Source organism: Mesocricetus auratus, unplaced genomic scaffold (genome assembly GCF_017639785.1).
Source record: "Mesocricetus auratus isolate SY011 unplaced genomic scaffold, BCM_Maur_2.0 Super-Scaffold_4256, whole genome shotgun sequence".
In the NCBI taxonomy this organism is placed as follows: Eukaryota; Metazoa; Chordata; class Mammalia; order Rodentia; family Cricetidae; genus Mesocricetus; species Mesocricetus auratus.
Genome location: NW_024429182.1, coordinates 14,200,976 through 14,220,779, shown reverse-complemented (window position 1 = coordinate 14,220,779; position 19,804 = coordinate 14,200,976). Strand labels below are relative to the sequence as shown.

At 52.9% G+C, this 19,804-nt stretch overlaps 1 protein-coding gene across 5 annotated transcripts in view; it reads right to left on the bottom strand.

Moving 5' to 3' along the window:
- Positions 1–244: 244 nt before the first annotated feature.
- Sh3pxd2a (SH3 and PX domains 2A) overlaps positions 245–19,804 on the bottom strand; it is a 204,255-nt gene continuing 184,695 nt past the window's right edge. For all 5 annotated transcript variants that reach the window (XM_005063487.4, XM_005063488.4, XM_013113282.3 and 2 more), the window contains 5 exons: positions 18,592–18,709; positions 13,924–14,258; positions 12,679–12,728; positions 10,014–10,133; positions 245–9,194 (listed from right to left, as the gene is read on the bottom strand). In XM_005063487.4, coding sequence (XP_005063544.1) covers positions 7,239–9,194; positions 10,014–10,133; positions 12,679–12,728; positions 13,924–14,258; positions 18,592–18,709 — 2,579 coding nt within the window. In that variant the 3' untranslated portion in view covers positions 245–7,238. The remainder of the gene's footprint in view (positions 9,195–10,013; positions 10,134–12,678; positions 12,729–13,923; positions 14,259–18,591; positions 18,710–19,804) is intronic.

Below are 19,804 nucleotides of genomic sequence, written 5' to 3'. Positions count from 1 at the left end.
GTGAGCCGGCCTCAGGTGCATTTTCCCCCTGCGTACTAGAGACCCACACACCCAGGTAAGGACTGGAGCCCAGCTCTGGCTACTCCCCAAAAGGTGGCTGCTGGTGGGAAGGGGCTGGAGGAGCTTGTGCGAGCCAATCTCCCTCCCCGATTCTGGAGTCAGCTGCCGTTTGGGCAGGGGGGACTTTTGCTATTAAACCAAATGGGTCCTCTGGTACTAGAGAGAATCACTTGATTCTGTTTGGTTAAAAAGGCCAAAAACTTTATTTAGTTTTTAGGGAAATACAAGATGCATGTAAACATAAACAAAATATTAAACAAAACAACCCAAATGTTAAAGTCTAGAAGCATCCCAAGACAGGTCATTCCTACAGACCAAAGAATCCCTTCAAAGTAATAAAGGACACCTGGAAAGTGGCAGGTCTGGGGGGAGGGCTTCGCCCCTCCCCCAAGGACACTGCATGTTTGGGATGAGACTTATAAAAACAACCCACTGTTAGAATTGTGAGAAACATGGAAATAGTTTAGCACCACCGAGGATCCTGGAGATATGTCAGCACTTGCATGGACCCCAACTGCATCCAACGGCCTTGTTTTTCTGCTGAGGTGGCGAGGAAGAACCCGGGGGAAGGGCTTCTGCTGACCCCACTAAGCTGGCTGGGGATGAGTGGACACTACGAGAAGTCCCTGTGATTGAGGTGTCCCACCCAGTGACATCCGTCTGCTTGCTCCCACCAGAGTCCACATAGCCATGCTGCAAGAGTGGCCCCTCCCATCTGCCTTACAAGTCACCTCCCAGACCTCTCAGTAACTGTAGGGACACCCATGCCCTCTGTTGCAGGGGACATGTTGTAAATTTAAGAATGGTTATCTGTGTACCCTTTGGAGTAAACTCAGTGTGCCTCAGTAGAAGCCACTAGAAAACAGAAAGCATATGCAGGGATGTTGGTGTGTTCCTCCTGGTCTGATGGCAGCAGGAGGTAAACTCACAGTTAGAACCATAGCTTCTACTAGAGCCTTGGGAATGATGTCCTCTGTCACCAAGAAATGAGGCCACCTGCCTCCTGTCTAGGTCTGGGCTCTTAAGTTCTAGTATGGGGATACTGGGTCCTACTGTGTGGCCTGTTATGGTCAATGGCCTCTCATATGTACAGATGATAGGCTGGCCAGCTCTGTATTGGACAAAATGCATTGGGCATAAACTACCGGGAATCTGGGAGATGATTTAGGTCTTTCTGGAAAAGGGCCTCCAAACCCAAACACTGGCTTCCGGCTTACAGTGTCTCTTCCCCAAGACATCAATGAAAATGGCAGCCCGGATGGGGCCCAGCAAGTGAGTTTTCTCTGGCTGGACTCATGGCTGGTGAGTAACAAAATCCCTGTAAACCTGGTCACTGACTCCTTCCTTCTCCCACCAATAAAGACAGTACAACTCCAAACCCTCCTTTAGCTTTCCCACACCTTCTCTGCCTAAGGCTTCTGGGAGACTCCTCCCAGTGCAGGGACCATAATAAGCCCCAGTAACCTCAAACTTGCGTACTCGTCCTGCCAACGTGCCTCCCACTGGCTTGCCAACATGCTAGATACATCCTTTTGCACTAACACAATCCTCTCACACTTCCAAGGACGCAGCCCATTGTCCAGAATGAGATTTGGAGCAAGGTAGGAACCTTCAGCACCAGGGACCCCATTCTAAGGCCACTAAGTCCTAGACTGCGATGGGGGAGGGGTCCTGTCCAGGTCACTTGAGATTTAGACAGGATAGTGGAAGAGGGGGTGTCACATGCCAATCCCTTGCGGCCAGGTTGGGAAGCCCTTCCATTTCAACCTACGAGCATCAGTGTGCCCAGTTTGTGGCCCGGGGGCCCAGACACACAGAACTAAGCAGTAGTCAAAAGCAGTGCTAAGGCCAACGGTCACGACCTTGTCCCATCACTGGCTCTGATAATAGTGTTTGGGAAACACAGGGACATGAGACTGCCCCAAATGGGATTTAAACAAACTCAGGTCCCGAGGAGCCCTCCACGCTCCCAGGAAACACTCTAGGCCTGCAGTGGAGACGGGAGTCACTGCTGTGTGGACACCTGCAGGTCCTACAGTCACACCACGGAGAGTCCGCTCCCCGTCCAGCCTGCCTCTCTGGGAACCATACCAAAGGCCAGCAGCTCTTGGACCCCCTGGGGGTTCTCACACCAAGGACAGGGTGCGCTGTTTAACCACCTCAGGATCTCCATACTCAACAGTATCTATTCCATGTCTTTCATCGTGGTGCCCGGATGCTGACCTAGGCTGCTTCTGTTAGATATGCTAATGCCAGTGTGAAGTTTCCAACTAAATAATAAAATACTTACAAAAACAAATTTAAAAGACACATTGCACTCTCCAGCCAGAATCGCGTGAATGACACACATACTTGCTGTCAGAAGCTCTGAGTCCCTTGGGACCTGCCCAATGCCAAGGACTAGTTCAGTGGAGGCCGCCTGCCCTGCATTTGTTTCCTCTAACCCCAGGCTATTTAGTTCAAGTGGGAAATTACCACCAGTGTCTCTCACACACACTCGTGTAATACCCACACTTGGAGATTACCACCACACACACACACACACACACACACACACACACACACACACACACACACACTGCTCTCTCTGCCCTCAAAAAAGTGAGGGGATCTTAACTGGTTAGTGATGTGGACTGCTGTCTTTCCAGAAAGTTGTTCAGATACTCAAATGGTCAGCTATGCAGCCATATCTGTTCTAAGGGAGCGACCCTAGAAGGGCCTGGTCCCTTCCCCTATCTGTATAGGATTCACACAAAGGTGGGTTGGGGCAGCAGGCCTACAGTACTGCTTAGAAGGAACACACCAGCAAGGTTGTGCTTGCTATCCTGGGGGCGCTGAGCTCTGGGACTCACTCCCAACCCCCCAGAAGACACCTTGCAACATGTGGAAGGAGGCAGGTATGTCCCTGTCGTGGGGTTTCTGTCCGAAGCAGGGCTCATGCCCTTTGCCCAAGTCGCTGAGATGAACAGGTGGCCGGGACTCAGCCCCAGGCCTACTGTGGGCCTGCTGGAATCGGGTCTTGCTGGGCACGAAGGGCTTAAAGCACCCGCCCTCCAAATTAGTTTGCTTACAGCCAGGGTTCCTGTCCGTAGCTGAACTGAGGTTCCATAGTTTTAGAAAGACTCAAACACACATCCTAAGCACTGTAGCCCACACATCAGGAGGCTGGGGTGACTGGGCTGCTGGGAACCGCTTCTGGGACGGGTCTCTCTGAGCAACTGGCTGCAAACGGGAACGAAAACAGAAGTGGGTCTCAACTGTCCTCACTCTGTCCTGGGCTCAAGAGGCTAAGAGCACCATGCCACTTCCCCAGACCCCTCCCTTCTAGGTGGACACAGGCGGGCTGTCCTCTGGTGGCTACCCTTGCCTTCATGCCAGGGAAGTGGGGAGGAGACAGTCAGCCTGCCTGCCTGGAGGCCAAACCCGTGTGCTCCACAGTACTGACTCCCCCAGTAGGCCCTCCCATTTCTGCAGATTCAACGGGGTCTCCCGCCACTGTCCCACACCCCTCTTGGAAATATTGCACTTTTTCTGTCTCAGATTGCTTTCATTTTCCATTGAGAATGCAAAGTACTTGGAGGAAATAGGGGAAGTGAGTAACCTTAAAGAAATTATATATTAGTCAAACCCAGGAAGAGCAGGCACGATTTCACCTGCCCCACCCCCTAAAAACAGAACACTACAACTTAAATAGCTCTACACCTACTCTGTAAGTACTAGTCATATGAAAATAATGTTTGGCTGAAATTCCCTTGTCTTTTTTCCTTAGAGGATAAGAGTAGTAACATGCCTTGCTGAGGAAAAGCGATGGATATAAATGCCAGTAAAATACGCCGCTCTAATATCTCAAAGTGACTACAATGATTCTATATAATGCCTTCGTCCATTCAGGAGTGAGAAAGAGGAACCCTGGGGGCCAGGCTAGGGGTGGAAGGGTTGAGGTCTTGCAAATAGGACCCGGGCTGTAAAGGGGACCCCAAGGCAGACAGGAACCTGCTGCTGCTGGAACCTCCCACCCCAGCTCCCTCTTGTTGCCCCACTGTGAGAACACAGAGGAGCCAGGCAGTGTAGCCAGGCCTACTAGTGACAAAGAAGGATAAGGTTGAAAACTTCCCTCCGCCCTTGTAACAGAAGGGTCTTTAAACTGAAATGAAACAAAGCACCGAACGATGCATCTTCGGGCATTATATAAACCGCAATAATGACCTCAGAAGGGCTCACTATGATTAAAGTTGCAGTATACAGCAATACAATGTCATTTCACATTTTCAATCATCACTAATGGAAAGCTACGTTTGGACATTGCTGAGATTCCTTTTTTTTTTCCTTTAGTCCAATCTGGTTTTCCTCCAGATGGGTCAGAGCCCCAGGCCCTTCCCTCCTCCACGGCTGCCACAGTCCGTCCAATGTCACAAAGCAGCTCTTTTAGCTCTAGGGAAAGGCCCTCTTGCCTGGGTAGGGCTAGGATCCAGGGACACAAAGCCTGGTATCCCCTGGCCACGTCTGAGAAGGCCTGGCATGCACCCTTCTTGTTTCAAGTATTCTTTAGGCTTGCAGGGTTTGTGCTGTGCCCTAATGGGTTGGTGGTGAGGGACCTTGGCTATCACTATTTGTTGACCAAGCCTACATACTGACACTAGGTGGCAACATTCCCCACTTTTCCCAGATGCCTGAGCAACTCCCAGCCATCCCTGGGGCTGGATGTTAATATGTAAACACAATGACCACACGATAAACTAAAGGGACAGGAGAGGAAGGCAGGATTAAGTGTGGTGGGGAAACCTGATATTAACTGGCAGATTTGCAGAAAGTCATTTCCTGATCTTGGGTGAAGGATCTAGAAGGGGATGGAATGGAGTGGCCACTGAGGTCCCTTCCAGTCCCGCTTTTCAAGAGTCTATGATTTCAGGATATAGGAAGTTGGGAGAGGGTCTTTGGGGTGCAGACAGAGGTGTGAGTGCAGAATCGGGCAGGGAAGGGGGGGAAGGCAGGCTCTGGGGATCTCGGTGGTCCAGTCCAACTGAGATGCTCTGTGCCTGGCTGGTGCACTAATCACGGAGCTGGCTCAGTGCAGACATCTGAGGAGTAAGGCCAAGGGCCATCCCTCTGGCAGACAGCTATGTGGAAGGTCCGCTCACCTGACAGTCACTCTACTTTTAAATCTTATTTTAAATAGTCATAAATTACTTTTTTCTTCTTTTAATAAATATGTGCTGATTTAAAATGAGAAGAGTATATACTGCATCTTTAAGTAATGCACTTTGCTCTCCGGGTTTCCTTTCCCTTTCACCTTATTTAAAGTGCATTAATTAAGAAATAATGAACCACTTCTTAATCATTATTGTTCAAATAAGTACAAATAATATCATGAAGACACTAAACCACTACCATTAGTACTGCAACCTAGCGGATTAACTCAACATCCCGCTCTATTTAATACTGTCCAGCAGAAGAAAATAACTAATTTCAATTTTAAACAAACTCATGAACACAGAAGAGGAAAGAGAACAATGTCACCACGGGCTTTTGACAAAGGAGGCTCGCAGTTTGCATCCGCATGTTAGGGACATGGGCTTGGGAATCCAGGACGTTAGGGCTGGGAGCTGAAGGCAGACCTGCCTGGGAGGGGGCGGGGGTGAGAGCTCTTCCTGCCCAGTCTGTCAGGACTAGCAGCTGGGGAGGGGGGTGGGGAGGATGCTGGCAGCTCAGCCAGAGACTGTGAGGCAGGATCTGTCCCAAATCAAAGGCACATGTGGAATCCACTCCCAGCATGAGGGGAGTCCTTGGAGGAAGCCCACTGGGCTTCTCTCTGGAGGGTCCCCTCTGAAATGTCAATCATTTAATCACAACCCAAAACTCAGAGGACGGCAGCGAACTCCATTCTTGTGATTCTGTTCCCTGGGGCACTGCCCCTTGGGAAGACAGGGTTGGTTCCTGGTTTCGAAGTCCTCCTCTTCTTGGGCACCTGTCACATTGCCCGCAGGCTAAGGGGCACAGTGGAGGGTGTCTGCTCCAGGCTGACCCAGCCAGGGTCCCTTCTGCCCAGGGTTGGTGGTGACTTCTCCACAGTAAGGCTTTTTCTTGGGGTCCTGCCCAGATTGGGGAACGTGGCAGAAGCAGGCAGAGAGGTCACCCATCAGCATGGCTTCTAATGATGCCCCCTTCCCTCTTGGGCAGGATACCTCAACACTGCTTCACTGAGCCCAGCACCTGGCTTTACCCAGTCCCAAATTCCCTGGTGAGATGCCATGCTAGGGCACTGTTTACACAGCGCAAAACTAAACAAACAACTTGGCTTATGGAAAGGCAAAAACATTAAACCAAAATCTAAATAAAACATCCCTCCATGGAAATCAACAAAAAACCCCACCCACCACTACTCCCTCTCCTATGTGACGCTGAGCCCTTTGGGCCCCCAAACAACTTCTAAAATAAACCCCAAACCAAACGCCTGATTTATAACCTCTGAACCAATACCCCTTCCCAAACATGCAGAAGGAACTGCCTACCCGGAAAACCTCTAGCAATTATTAGAAGCCTGGCACCACCCATCCTCTAGGTCAACTCCCAGTGTCCCCCATGTGCCCTAAGGACGGTAGGCTCTCTTTGCAAGGCCAGGCCAGCATGGGCAGGCAGCCCTTGTTGGCATCTGGGAACTCTTAACTACCAAACAGGCTGTGGCCTGGCCCTAGAAAGTACCGAGCTCTTAGGAGACACCGCCAAGGCCCAGAGCTGGTGGTCTACCAGACACCCACCAGTGGTGGGTAGTGGACTAGAAACCAATCCGATGCCAAACGCATCATTAGGTAACACAAGGGTGACTTCCAGAGGCAAGAACCCAGCCACTGAAGTGGCTGGGCTGGGGCGGGACCCTGGACACACCTGGTGACGTCTTTTCCAGGTCTGCAGCAAAGGCACATGGCCTGTATGAAATGGCAAATGGCCCAGCAGCAAAGTCACCAGTGTGTGTGCAGGGGTTCCGGGCACAGGAAATCCCGGCTCTTCCCTTTCTCCTACTAAGTGTGTGCACCCATCGCACCCTCCTTTCCAGCTGGAGGGCGTCTTCGGGGGTCAACGTGGTCATCCCCTCCCCCCCATTGTTCTTCCCGTGTCCGCATGCCACCATCCATCCGGTGGCAGCCAGAGCAGCGCACTGAGTCTGGGAGGACCCAGCGCTGCTAGTTCTTCTTCTCAAGGTAGTTGGAGGGTACCCAGCCCTTGAAGGGCTTCACCTCATCCAGGATCTGGCAGTACCACCAGCCATTGGGGTTCCTCTCCAGCACCTCCATGGACACCCCCTCTTGGAAGCCAGCTGTCTCCTCATCCCCCTCATAGTCCGCAATAGAGATGTACACATCTTTGAGGTTATTGTGGATGAACTGAGACTTCTCAATGGGCTTCGGACGCACGGGGGAGACGGGGATGCCGTTGTGTTGGGTAGGCAGCAGGGGGGACTCTGAGCCCTGGCTGGCAGCCCGCTCTGCCAAGCGGCCCTTGGCCTCGGCAGCTGCCGACCGGGCAGTACTAAAGGAGGAGTTCCGGCGCACACCTCTGAGGCCGTCAGTGGTCGTCAGCGACTCATTCCTCCGCAGGGCACAGGACAGGTTGTTGTCCTTGGGTGGTGGAGATACAAACACAGACTGTGGCCTGACAGCCACCTGCCGCACACCGTTCCTCATCTTCACCGCCACGGGGCCCGAGGAGGTCTTGCCGAAACCCCCAGGGGGCTTCGAGGGGATGGGCGGGGTTACCCTCTTGCTCTGGTTCATGGTGTTGAGCGCTTGGACCCGTTTCTCGATCTTTTCCAGACTGTCCGACTTGCCCTCACTGTGAGTGCTCTTCTCTGTGTCTGGCTCTTTGCCAGCGGTGTCAGATTGCTGGGTCTCCTCCAGCACCAAATAGTGGGAAGGAGCCCAGCCCTCCAGCTCCCCAAACCTCACATACCACCATCCGCTTTCCGCCCTCTCCAGCACGTGCACCTCAACGCCCGCAGGGAAGCTGATCTCGGAGTCTTGGACCTTCTGATAGGCACTGCACGTCACATAGGAGGTGCCTTGCCCTTCCCGTTCCTTCCTGGGAACACACGGGGGTGTGGTGGCTGGGAGCGGAGTGACATCAGCAGAGCCTCTCCTGGACCCCTCAGAGGCTGTCTGGGGGGGCAGCTCTGAGTCCTCACTCCTAGAACCCTTGAGGCCCCCCCGCAGCTGACCTGTGGGCCTCAGCTGGCGCCGTAAGGAGCGAATGTCCATCTTTTCCTGGCTCTGAGACTCGGCTCGGTTCAGGACTGGCTTTGGTCGGACCGACGGCTTGGCTCGGGTGCAGGAGGTCAGCCCGACCTTCACATCGGCGTCTTTCTTGGTCCCGACCTTGGGGGTGCCGCGGATGCCTGCATCTGAGGCAGAGCGTGGCTTTGTGTCACCACTGTTCTTGGACAAGGAGGAGGAGGAGGAGGAGGAAGAGGAACAGGCGGTGTTGATCGTGATGGAGGAGGAGAAGGAGATGTTGGACTGGTTTTTCCCCAGTTCTGCCTGGGCATTCTTCTCTGCCTTGAGCTTTAGGAGTGATGATGATTTGGGAGACCCTGATTTGGGGGAATTTTTCATGGCAAGGGACAGCGAGGAGCTTCCAGGGGAGTCACTGTCCCCAGAGGAGCCTCTGGAAGACAGTGCGTCTTCTGTGTAGGGCCTGAAGCCCTCGTTCTCATAGATGGTCTCCTCTTCCAGGGCCACGTCCTCGGAAGATTCGCCCACCTTGAAGCGGGCCCGCTGCAGGGAGGAGGCGGGTGAGGGCCTCCGGGGCTGGACAGGTCGCCTGTCGCCTGAACCCCTGTCTTCCGCGGGCTCTTCACTCAGCTCAGGCTCCGAGTCGGAGCCGAAGGCAGGGATGTCATACTCAGGTTCCTCATACTTAAGCCTCAGTGGGGAGTCCTGGCTCTCACAGGCACCCCCAGGGCTTTCCTCAGCCTCCTTAGGCTTGCTGGGGGGTGCGGGTGGGGGCACCTTGGGCCGGGTCAGAGTACTGGTTCGGCGGCTCAGGCTGGGCTTCTTGCGCTTATCGATGTATGAGGCGGGGGCCCAGCCTTCCTTCTCCCCAATCTGCACGTACCACCAGCCACCTGAGTTCTTATCTATGACCTGAGGGAAGAGGGACAGACCAGTGAGTGGCAGGGGTCTCTCGGTCCCTACAATGTCCCACTTGGCCTATTTTATAGCTACAGCCCTTGAATAAGTGGCTCCAAGACCTATGGCAGCAAGTGGCAGGTGGCGTGCAAACCTGGCTGTGAGGCTCCCTAAGTCTGTGCCAATAGCTCCACAGCACCCTCAAATCCACCACATTGTTCCTGACCCTATAAAAACCAGCTCGCGAAGGACAGGCAGACATAAATAACCAGTGTTCCACTGTTCCCATCCTCCACTCATGCCCAGGACCCTTTGAAAGGGTCTCTCAGGTGAGAACGGGAAGACGCATAAATCAGGCCTGAGATCAGATCCTCCCTGCAGAATGTCAGAATGTCCTCCCAGTGTCCACAAAAGCCTCAACAAAGTCTCATTAGGACTTCTTGGGTCAGTACACAGTATTGTCCTCTGATCTCTGTGCGCGCGCGTGTGTGTGTGTGTGTGTGTGTGTGTGACACTGTCCTCCGAAATAAAACATTCCGATGAAGCAAACTGTTCTGTCCCGGAAGTTCACACACCTTCCGCAGCACATCGCTTTGAGGCTCCTTGTGTCCAGCCCTGCATGTTTTGAGACATGCCACTGTGGGAAAGCTCTGTAACCAAGCATGCAGCAGAATCCCAAGTCTTGGCCTCTAGTCCTGGTTGGGCCGCGGCTAGGCGAGTAGTACTCATGGCCACAGGCTCATTTCTGTACCCGCCCTGCCTGACCCTCAGAAACCTTGCCAAGAAGACGTACAATAAAATATGAAGCATATCCTTGGCCCAGATGAGGCTCACCTCAGCCTTCTGTCCACCCCGGAAGCTGATGCCGTCAGAAATGCAAGACTGGAATTCGGCAATGGTGTAGTACTCCACCTCAACAGAAGGGGGCTCTGGTGGTTTTGGCAGCTGGAACCCCTAAAGCAGAAACAATCAGTGAGCAAATAGAGCTAATCAGAGCTTTCCTAAGGCCAGGGACTGGTGCCCACTGGCCCCTCAGGTGCTTGTGGCTGCCACTGTAGCTGGGTAGCAGCTGGCTTTGAAGGCAGCTGTCACTCACCCATCAGGACTTCCCCAGGTGGCACCCATGGTCCACAGAACACTAATTTGAGCTCTTGGGATGCTTACTATAAAGGTGTCAATAGCTGGGCCCCAAGGTGGGAAGGAAAAGACAGAAAGCGGGGAAACCGCCATTCTGTAAGACTAAGGATGGATCCTAAGCCAAGTGGGCAGCTGCTGGAGAAGAGGGTGAGGGGGCCAGGCGTCCCCAGGACAGTGAGGTAGGAGTATAGGGGGCAGCTGGTTGGGGAAGGGGTCTTTGGGAAGGGGGTTAGCCTGTTGGTGCCCTGAACAGAATGCAGTCCTGTTTCAGTAGGCAGGCAGAATATTCCAGAATGCCCATATGACTTCTAGACACTAGCACACAACTTTTCTCATAGTGGTATTTAAGGACACTTAGGACACTTGCTCATGAGCCACGTTCTTTTTCTTTTCTTGTTTTTTTAAAAACAGCCATTTTCTGTGCTGCTCTGAGGCACATGGAGAGTCAGCCTGGTAGATCGTAACCACACAAGGATGCACTCTGCCCGGTCTGGTTGTCCTCGTCATTGCCTCATTTTTGTTCTTCCTTATTCTAAGGGGTTAACACAAAGCAGCTGGGACGGCAGGAGGCGGGGGTGTAGTGGGGGAGCAGCCGTGGTGGGGAAGGCGGCCCTAGAAGACGCTCCGAGCCTCAGTTTCCTCTTCCGTTAAACAGAGCTAGGAATGGGGTTGTCAAGACAATTACTGACATGATGTAATAGCTTCCAGTCCAGGAAGGAGGGATGCAGGAACAGCTGAACAAAGATGGACGTCAAGACCTCTGGAACCCTGTCTCTACCGTTTAAGGCTCAGCTACCTCTGTCTTCTGTTCTAAGCTGAGCTGTCTTGGGCCACTCTGAGGGAGGGATGGGGGAAAGATGGTTTATTGGAGGGGGTGCCTCACTGTACAGCCACACATGGAAACTGGCACAGCCAGCCATGCTTCAGCACTCCTGCACCCTGACAGGACGGGATTCAGCTAAGCCTAACTGGAACCAGCCTCCCTCAGCAAGCTTGCCTTTGTAAGAGTGGAAGGAATGACTGTTCTTGCCAAAGCCAAGCTGCCTGAAAATGATTAGCTGGGGCTCAAAGGGAAGGGAGAGATGGAGAATCCATTGAGTAGTTGCAAAAACCCAAGGAAAAGTGAGAGAGAAATTTCAGAGGGACCAATGGCTGGAGGGCACATCTTCAAAAGACTAGAGGGCCTCCAACTTCCATGGATGGGCAGATGCCACGGAGTAGCACGCAGCCAGGTGTGATTTAGGGACCTGTCCCATGTACCAGACAGTGCCACCCAGCAGCCAGGAGTCCACACAGGAAAGGGAAGCCTGGCTGCCAGTCTTAAATATACACCCTGACATCCCATCCTCATGACAGATCTGGGTGGCCAGTACTGTTCTTAGAGGACTTTAGGGGGGGAGGTGACCTGCAAGGGGTCTTTCTTTGTTCCTTCTAGGGACGCTAGGATCGTACCCCCAAAGCTTCGTGCATGCTAAGCAAGCACTCTGCTACTGAGCTGCACCCTAGCCCTGAAGCTTGCCTTTCCACCCCCCCACCTCACCCCTCACTCTATTACAGGTCATTGTTCAGGAATCTCAATTTGTCACCAATGTTGCTGCTCCCCAAGCTCTGGCTTACACACCTCCCTGTCTGAGATGGCGGTCACTGGGAAACTCCACCCACTCAAGAGTCGGGGACCACCATGGGTCATGTCTTGAGGTTCCCTCTCCTTCCTGAAGGATAAGCACTGGTCTAACCCTTAAGCTCTAGGCTTCCAAGCCCACCACATTCCCTGGGCAATCCTGAGAGAGCTGTAAGGTTTCTGGACCATCGTGGCCAGCACCACATTCCCTGGGCAATCCTGAGAGAGCTGTAAGGTTTCTGGACCATCGTGGCCAGCACCACATTCCCTGGGCAATCCTGAGAGAGCTGTAAGGTTTCTGGACCATCGTGGCCAGCACCACATTCCCTGGGCAATCCTGAGAGAGCTGTAAGGTTTCTGGACCATCGTGGCCAGCACCACATTCCCTGGGCAATCCTGAGAGAGCTGTAAGGTTTCTGGACCATCGTGGCCAGCAGCTTCATTCCTAGGCCCTGGCAATGCCCTACTGGACAACCCTGCTGGCCAGTGTAAATGTTTATGTCTGCCAGTGCAGTGGCTGGGATGGATTTATTTAGCGTTGGAGTGCAGTGCATTTCTGATTATAAACTGTCTGGCTATGCTCCAGGGAGGCCTGGGATCTGCAGGCTTCTGCCCCTGTCCCCAGCCCTGCAAAGATGGAAATCCGACAGGGCCCCCAAAGCCCTGGGCTCTGCTTCAAAGGCATCAAACGAATAAGGGTGTTGTGGGCCACCCCAGAGAAGGAATGAAGAGTCCACATACCAGGCTGGATTCTCTGCGTGGGGGCGGCCTTGTCCTCAGGTTTGGGGAGCCTGAAAGAAGAGTCACAGCTCTGAGAACCCAGTGGACAACAGTGTCTACACCTGCCTGCCCCGGGTGGGATCCACTCTGGATCCTTAAATGTCATACTTTGGTCCCACGGTTATGAAAGACCCTGTACTCTAAGTCACTGTAGGAATGAAGGGACCTTTTAGCTTCTTTGCCTGTTCTTCCTCTCAAACGATAGGGATGCCAGTCTACAGACACCGCGGAGAGGCAGTGTCAAAGCAAAGGCTGCATGAATCTATGGTTTCCAGTAGAAGCAGAAACCACATCTATCTTTGCATACTAGTCCTAAGACCTCTGCAGGTAACACAAGGCCAGATGAAAGTCCTGCCCAGTAGAGACTTCTCCAAGTACCAAGAGCTAACAATAGACAAAGGCTAAATATTACACACACACACACACACACACACACAGAGAGAGAGAGAGAGAGAGAGAGAGAGAGAGAGAGAGAGAGAGAGAGAGAGGGAGGGAGAGAGAGAGGGAGAGGGAGAGAGAGAGAGAAACAAAAATAACAAAAAACCCAAAATAGCTTTCCCCACTGGCTGGACACAAACGGAAACTGTGTGTCCCCCTCTCTATACCCCAGGGGTGTGTATAGGGTGCGGACAGACAGGCTTTAGTAATTTATTGTGAATGCAGGTGGGGGGTGGGCACATGTGCCACAGCCTTAGGGAGTCAGTTTTCCACCTGTAGCCAGTCCCAGGGAATCAAACGCAGATCAGGCTTGAGTGGCAAGCATCCTTACACACCCTCTTCCAGTCTTTCGCCCACAAAGCAGGCCTGCACAGAGAGGACACAGAGGGCCATACACTTGGGGGCCCGTGGGGTTGGAAAATCAGCTCTGTACCGATCATCTAGAGTCCTAACGCCTCTTCGGGAGAGAAAAGATGTCATTCCTGCTCTTGGGGTCTGTTCCTTTGCTAAGAGCCACCCCGGTTCTTTCTTAGGGAGAGGGAGGCCGGCAGCCGCTTTCTCCAGCAATGTGTCTTCAGAGCAGGGGCTGCAGGTACACAGCCAGCCACACTCCCCGGCCCTCTTCACGCGTGTGACCAGCACAGGGCACGCTGACAATCAGAGGCCAGACTGTGGCTCAGGGTGAAAATCACACGGAGGTGTCCGATAGTCCCTGGGTTCCCCTGCACCCATGCCCACCCACTCTGCGGGGGCTCTTTGGGCTCTTACTGATCTGAGCCCTCTGAGGGGCGATCCTGGCCACGGCTGGGGAACCCTGGGCCAGCTTCGATGTGGTCCTCTCAGGGACTCCCAAGGCGCTGCCATTGGAGGCATTGCAGAGGATGGGGAGGCTGATCTCCTTCTTGGTGATGGGGGCTTCAGACCCCTCGCCCTCAGCCGGGGCCTCCTTCTCCCCAGCGGCCTTCTTGTTGAGCAGGCTGCTTATCTCCATGATGTTCCCGATGATCTCCACTGGACCCGCCAGGTTCTTCTTCCTGCTCGGCAGCTCATCCTTGGCCTTCTTCAGATAGGATGCTGGTGCCCAGCCCTCTTTGCCTAGATATCTGTGAGAGGAAGGACCACACCATCAATAAAGCCCTCGTATCTGGCATCCCCTTCTACTCCCAGGCCTCGGTCTCCATCTGACCTTGCCTAGCCAAGCCTTCATGTGCCTGGCAGCTCCACTGACCCACAGGAGACCAGAGCTAGGGTCAGTGGGAAAGATACTGCACATTGAGCTATCGTCCTCGGGCAAAGACAGGACCTTAAAATTAGGGTTCTTAAACGTCGTTCTGTCCAAAACATAGATTCATGATGGCCCAAGAAGTTGGGGGTAATTCTAGAGAAAAGAAATGAACCATGGATGTAGTAAGAGGAGCCACATTCCCCGCAGGAAGGGAAAGGGGCGAGCACAGGGATGGTTCTTGCTGTTACCTTGTTTCTAAGAGTTCAATTGTTTTTCTGTAAGACACGGGGATGCGGCGGCTAGAGCCGGTCTAAGACAGATACCTTGAGACCAAAAAAGGATATCTATAAAGGCTGTCTGAGTGTGGTGGTGCACGCCTAAAATCCCAGCAGTCAGAAGGCTGAGACAGGAGGATCACAAGTTGCAGGACAGATCAGGGATTGGATTTAAGGCCCATGCCACAGGAGGGGTTCATGCTGGTACCGTAAACCTGATCATGAGCGCCTGGGGACACCGACTGTTGTTGTCTTGCTAAGTGAACATGGTTGTCAGGTTTCCTTTTAAATATTTACCGGTATATACATAAGCTAGTGTTACCCTCAGCCTCGCCAGAGACCTGCTTCTTCTCTCTGTGGTGGTCAGCAGTTAGTGCAGACTCACAACTTGTTTCAACCATGTTGAATAATTGACTACTGAATGTCTGCCCTAAGTGGGACACCCATGTCATTCCCTCCCACCCCGCTCTCAGGTAACATCACGGAAGAGGGGGTAGAGAGAATATTAAGAGCCAGAGGGTAGGGAGGGGGTGCTGGGAAATGCTGTTTTCTGGACTCGACAAGGCTACTGCACCCATGAACTCACAGTACCTACAGATCGACCAACAGTACAGCACTAATTGGACCCAGGAGATTACATGTTCGCACATGCATGCTCTCTCTCTCTCTCTCTCTCTCTCTCTCTCTCTCTCTCTCTCTCTCTCTCTCTCTCTCACACACACACACACACACACACACACACAGACATGAAGGGAGGAATACGAGTGCTGGGGGAGCCTACAGGGAGTAGAAAGGGTGAGTTGGGGGTGGATATGGTCAAAATATGGTGTCTACATGTACAAAAGTACCAAAGCCGGGGGTGGGGTGGGAGGAGAGATAATTCTATTTTTTATTTTTAAGCTACAGTTGGAGTTGGGCTAGAGAGTAAGACTCTCACAAAAGGAGAGAGGCAAACTTTAAGTCTTAGCCCTGTGGACAAGCTTGGAGCACACACCTATAATCCTAGCAGTCTGGAGGCAGAGGCAGGGGCCAGAAGTTCAAGGCCATCCTCAGTTACACAGGCCAGCCTGGATACAAGAGACCTTGTGACAAAATGAAACAACATTAAAAAAAAAGAAAGGAGTGGAGGGGAGGGGGTGACCACCGGCTGGTGGGGGAGGGGTCAGTGCTACTGGAGGGACAGCAGACAGAGTTCACAGAGTAAGTCCACAAATGCAACCTTTCAACGCTGTGGGGCAAAAATAAACTATCTCATAGGTGAGGACAATTAGGGAGAAACCAAATAAATGAGATGTGGTCTCTTATCAGACAGTAATGAGGGAGAAAAGAAAGCCAGGCACGGTGGCTCATGTCTACAATCTTACCACAGGGGAGGCTGAGGCAGGAGGACCACTTTAAGTCAGAGCAGCTCAGGTTACCCAGGGAGTACCAGGCCAACCAGGACTGTAAACAAGACTTAGTGTTTAAAACACACACACACACACACACACACACACACACACACACACACACACACACACACACACGTCGTATTTATGTAATCTTGGGTCTTGGGGATTGGAAAAAACCCATTCTAACCAGGGCTACAAATACAGATGAAAGCATGTAACTGGATAAAACACAAACCATTGTTATGGCGAAACCAAACCTAATCAAACCAAACCAAACCAAACCGAAAGCCCATAAACAAAGGCTAAAGGCAAATGACAGGGCTGACTTAGTTTTTGGTGACTCGTCGACTTTTTAAAACAACTAGTTTTTTTTTTTTACTTTTTAAAACAACTCTGTCTTCCCCCACACGATCTTGAGCCTTTACCCAAATCCGCAGGGAGCTTGCTTCCGGGCCCAGCACTAACTGGTCAGCGCTTCCAACTCTGGGTTGCAATGTCCCCGTCTGCTCCCTGGGACACAGCTGTCTCTTCAGCTCTTACAGACCAGATGTCTGACAACCCCCTACCTCCCTTCCTGATGTGACCTTGATCTTGGGAGTGTGTTAGGTAGGAGCAAAGGAACACATAAGTTCAGACAGGAGGGGCTCCTCACATTCATGTCACTGGGAGGTACACACAGGTTGTGCCCAACTTACTTGCTGCTTAGAGGACAGACATTACTGAACCGAGGATGGCTTCTGGAAGTGACGGGAACAAACAGAGGCAGAGGCCGTTAAGAGCAGAGAGTAGCACTGGACGAACGTGTACATTCACCTTTCTACGGAGGTAGCCAAGGCTTACAGGTAGCAGAGGGGCCTGAGGGAAGTGTGTGACACCAGGCCCAGAGTCTGGGGTTCTTGAAGCTCAGAAAAAGCTGAAACACTTGCTGGTATCTTGTTATGTGGAAGGAATAGGGAGAGGGGCTGCTGGGAGATAGACAGTCAGGCCTGCAGTGTGGCCCGGGGTGTCCCATTTCACAGCCCTTTGTGTTACAGGATACGGCAGGCAGAGCAACGCACAGTATCAGGGGTGGCTGTGTGTCTGGGCCAACTTTCTCACAGCTGTTTCCCAGCTCTGACTCCCGAGATGCAGGCTGCAGAGGGAATGTGTAGGAGTGTGAGTATGCATGTGCATGTGTGTGTGTGTGTGTGTGTGTGTGTGTGCGCGTGCGCGCGCGTGTGTGTGTCAGGCTGGGGGAGGAAAAGAAAGACAGGAAATGAGGATCAACACACATCTTGGAATGTTGGGAAACAGCATGTTTAAGGGTACGGTATCTGGCAGCCTTCTTAAGGTAGAATGGGATCACTAGGGTCTTTCTCAATTCAAGTCCTCACTGGCTAGAAAGAACCAAGCTATTGGGACAATAGCTAACTAGAAAGAGCCCAGAGTGATGCTATTTGTTATCTTAAAAACACAACAAACGGACAGATGGACAAACAGAAAATCCAAAGTATAAAAAGCAGCTACGGGGATCACTTCTAGACAAACACACATAGGCCACCAGCCAGCTGGGCTATGTTAGCCTCTCCATGTCCGGCTGTGGCTGACGGATTTGCAGTTGGTTCCAGTTTCCACTGCTTAGAGAACATAAAAGCCAGGGGTGGTTGCTCTGGATAACTCACGAGTGAATACACAGCCCACACCATCTAACAGGATAGAAAGGTGCATCTCAGTCTTCCAGACTGGCAGGCACAGGACAAAGGGGACGGGGCAGCAATGTCCCATCAGCTCACACTAAGGCTCAGTTACCTGCATCCTCCCGGCAGCAAAGACATAACTTTAAGACCACCAAGCTTCTCTGTGTTCTGAGCCACACTGATGGATGTCACCGGGTGCTGTGACACGGCAATGTCCTTTTCAAGGGTGGGGATGTGGGGAACTGAGGCAGCTGTCCCTGCAGCTCACATAGGGGACTGTTAGCTGGGTTGCAAGCAGAAGAGAGAAGCTGAGCAAATTCCCCACAACTGAACTGCTCCAAAGGAACTTTCCAGAACAAATGCACTTAAGGCAGGTCTACGGCTGGTGACCAAACAAGATCCCCGGAGTTAATCTTGTTCCGCTCCTCACACACACCCAAACGAACCTCTTTATTAGGCTCTGAGAGAGTGAGAGAAGGGAGAGCTCCCGCCCTGCAGAGTGCAAGGGCCTACACCCACCAAGAACCCGGATGCAGAAGGCCTGTGCCTGCGACCTTGAGTGTTGAGCTGGGAACAACAGAGGCAGCGTGCTGGGCCTTAGCAGGGCCTGTGAAGGCTGACGAGCTGGCCAGGCAGCCAAGGTGGACGCAGAAAACAAGACTCAGATGTAGCCTCCTGGCAGGAGCACAGTGAGGGACTGCAACTCAGCCTGTGAGCCGAGCTGGCCCCAGTGCCCTCCTGGCCGGGGCTCAGCCTGTGCGTTCAGGTCCCAGGAGACAGTCGGTGGGCTGAGCAGAGCTGTCTTTAGGAGGCACCTACCCTCCATCGGCTACTTTGTTCTGAGCTGTTGAGAGGAGCCGGGGTCCTACCTGATGTACCACCAGCCTTCCAAGTTCTTCCGAATCACCTCCACGGTGACGCCCTTCTCGAAGCCAATCTCGTCCTTGCTTTGGCTAGTGTAGGGCTGCACGGTGACATACTTCTCTTCTGCGAGTGGGCCGGAGAGTAAGAGAGCACAGTTATTTGAGGCTGTGGTGCAGATGGATCCTGTCTCCCATCCCCCTACGCCCCGGCCTAGTCTTGTTCGGCACGCCCTGGGCCAGCACTGGCTTTTCCAGAGAAGAGGAAGGAGCAGGATTCAGAGAGCAGAGGAAGAATCACTGGGTGGGGGTGGGGGGCGGTCACTGTTATTCCTAGGACAAGCCAAAGCCAGGCAGGATGCCAGGTGCCCAGCACAGCCTAGGGCAGCAAGAAAGAAGGTCCGCTAGCCAGGGTGTTGGTGCCCAGAGTTTGGGGGAATCTGCTTTTCCTAGAGTCTAAGTCAATAAATGGAGGCCAATGCGAGGTGTCTTCCAAAGGCCTTGAGAACCCTAGCCCATCCTACCTCACTCAGACATGCCATGTCCCATCTGTATCCATACCCAAGATGCCAGCCCTGTAAGCCTCTTAGTTGCTCCCTCAGTCTGACTTCCAGATGTTTCCAGGGGTGCCTTCACTGAGCAACTCAGCCCTATTAACATCAGACTCGGCATCAGCCCTGGAGTGTTCCACGGAGCCAGCTCTACAGGAGTGGTTGCAGGTAAGGTGAAGGCCCTGCGGCTGTGGAGCTGCTAAACCCTCAAGGGTAGGAAGACCTTAAGGGCCCTGCCACCAGCCCCTCCCGGAGAGCTGCGTGCTCTGTTTTCCCTGTGTGCCTTTGGGGTTGCCTCCAAGTTTTCCCATAGCGCTGGAATCCTGGAAAGAGCTTGGTGGGAAGGGTGAGCAGCAGGCATCTCCCTGGGCATCCCTAAGGACCTTTGCTCAGGCCCCCCACATCTGCCGAGGTCCATGCCTGACCTCACCAAGCCCTCTGGTGAACCTGCAACTGACTGGCTGAGGCCACCTGCCTCTTCTAAGACTGTCTATAGGATGGCGTGGAGCCCAGGGAGGAAAATACTGCACCCTCCCCACTGGAAGAAGTGGTTTTCTGGAGGTGCCCTTAGGAGGGTCGCCCTGAACCCTGCTAGAGGTCACCACTCACCGTGGTTCCCAGCACACAGCAGGAGAGGCTGTTGCAACAGAGGCTGAGACTCTGTCAGTGAG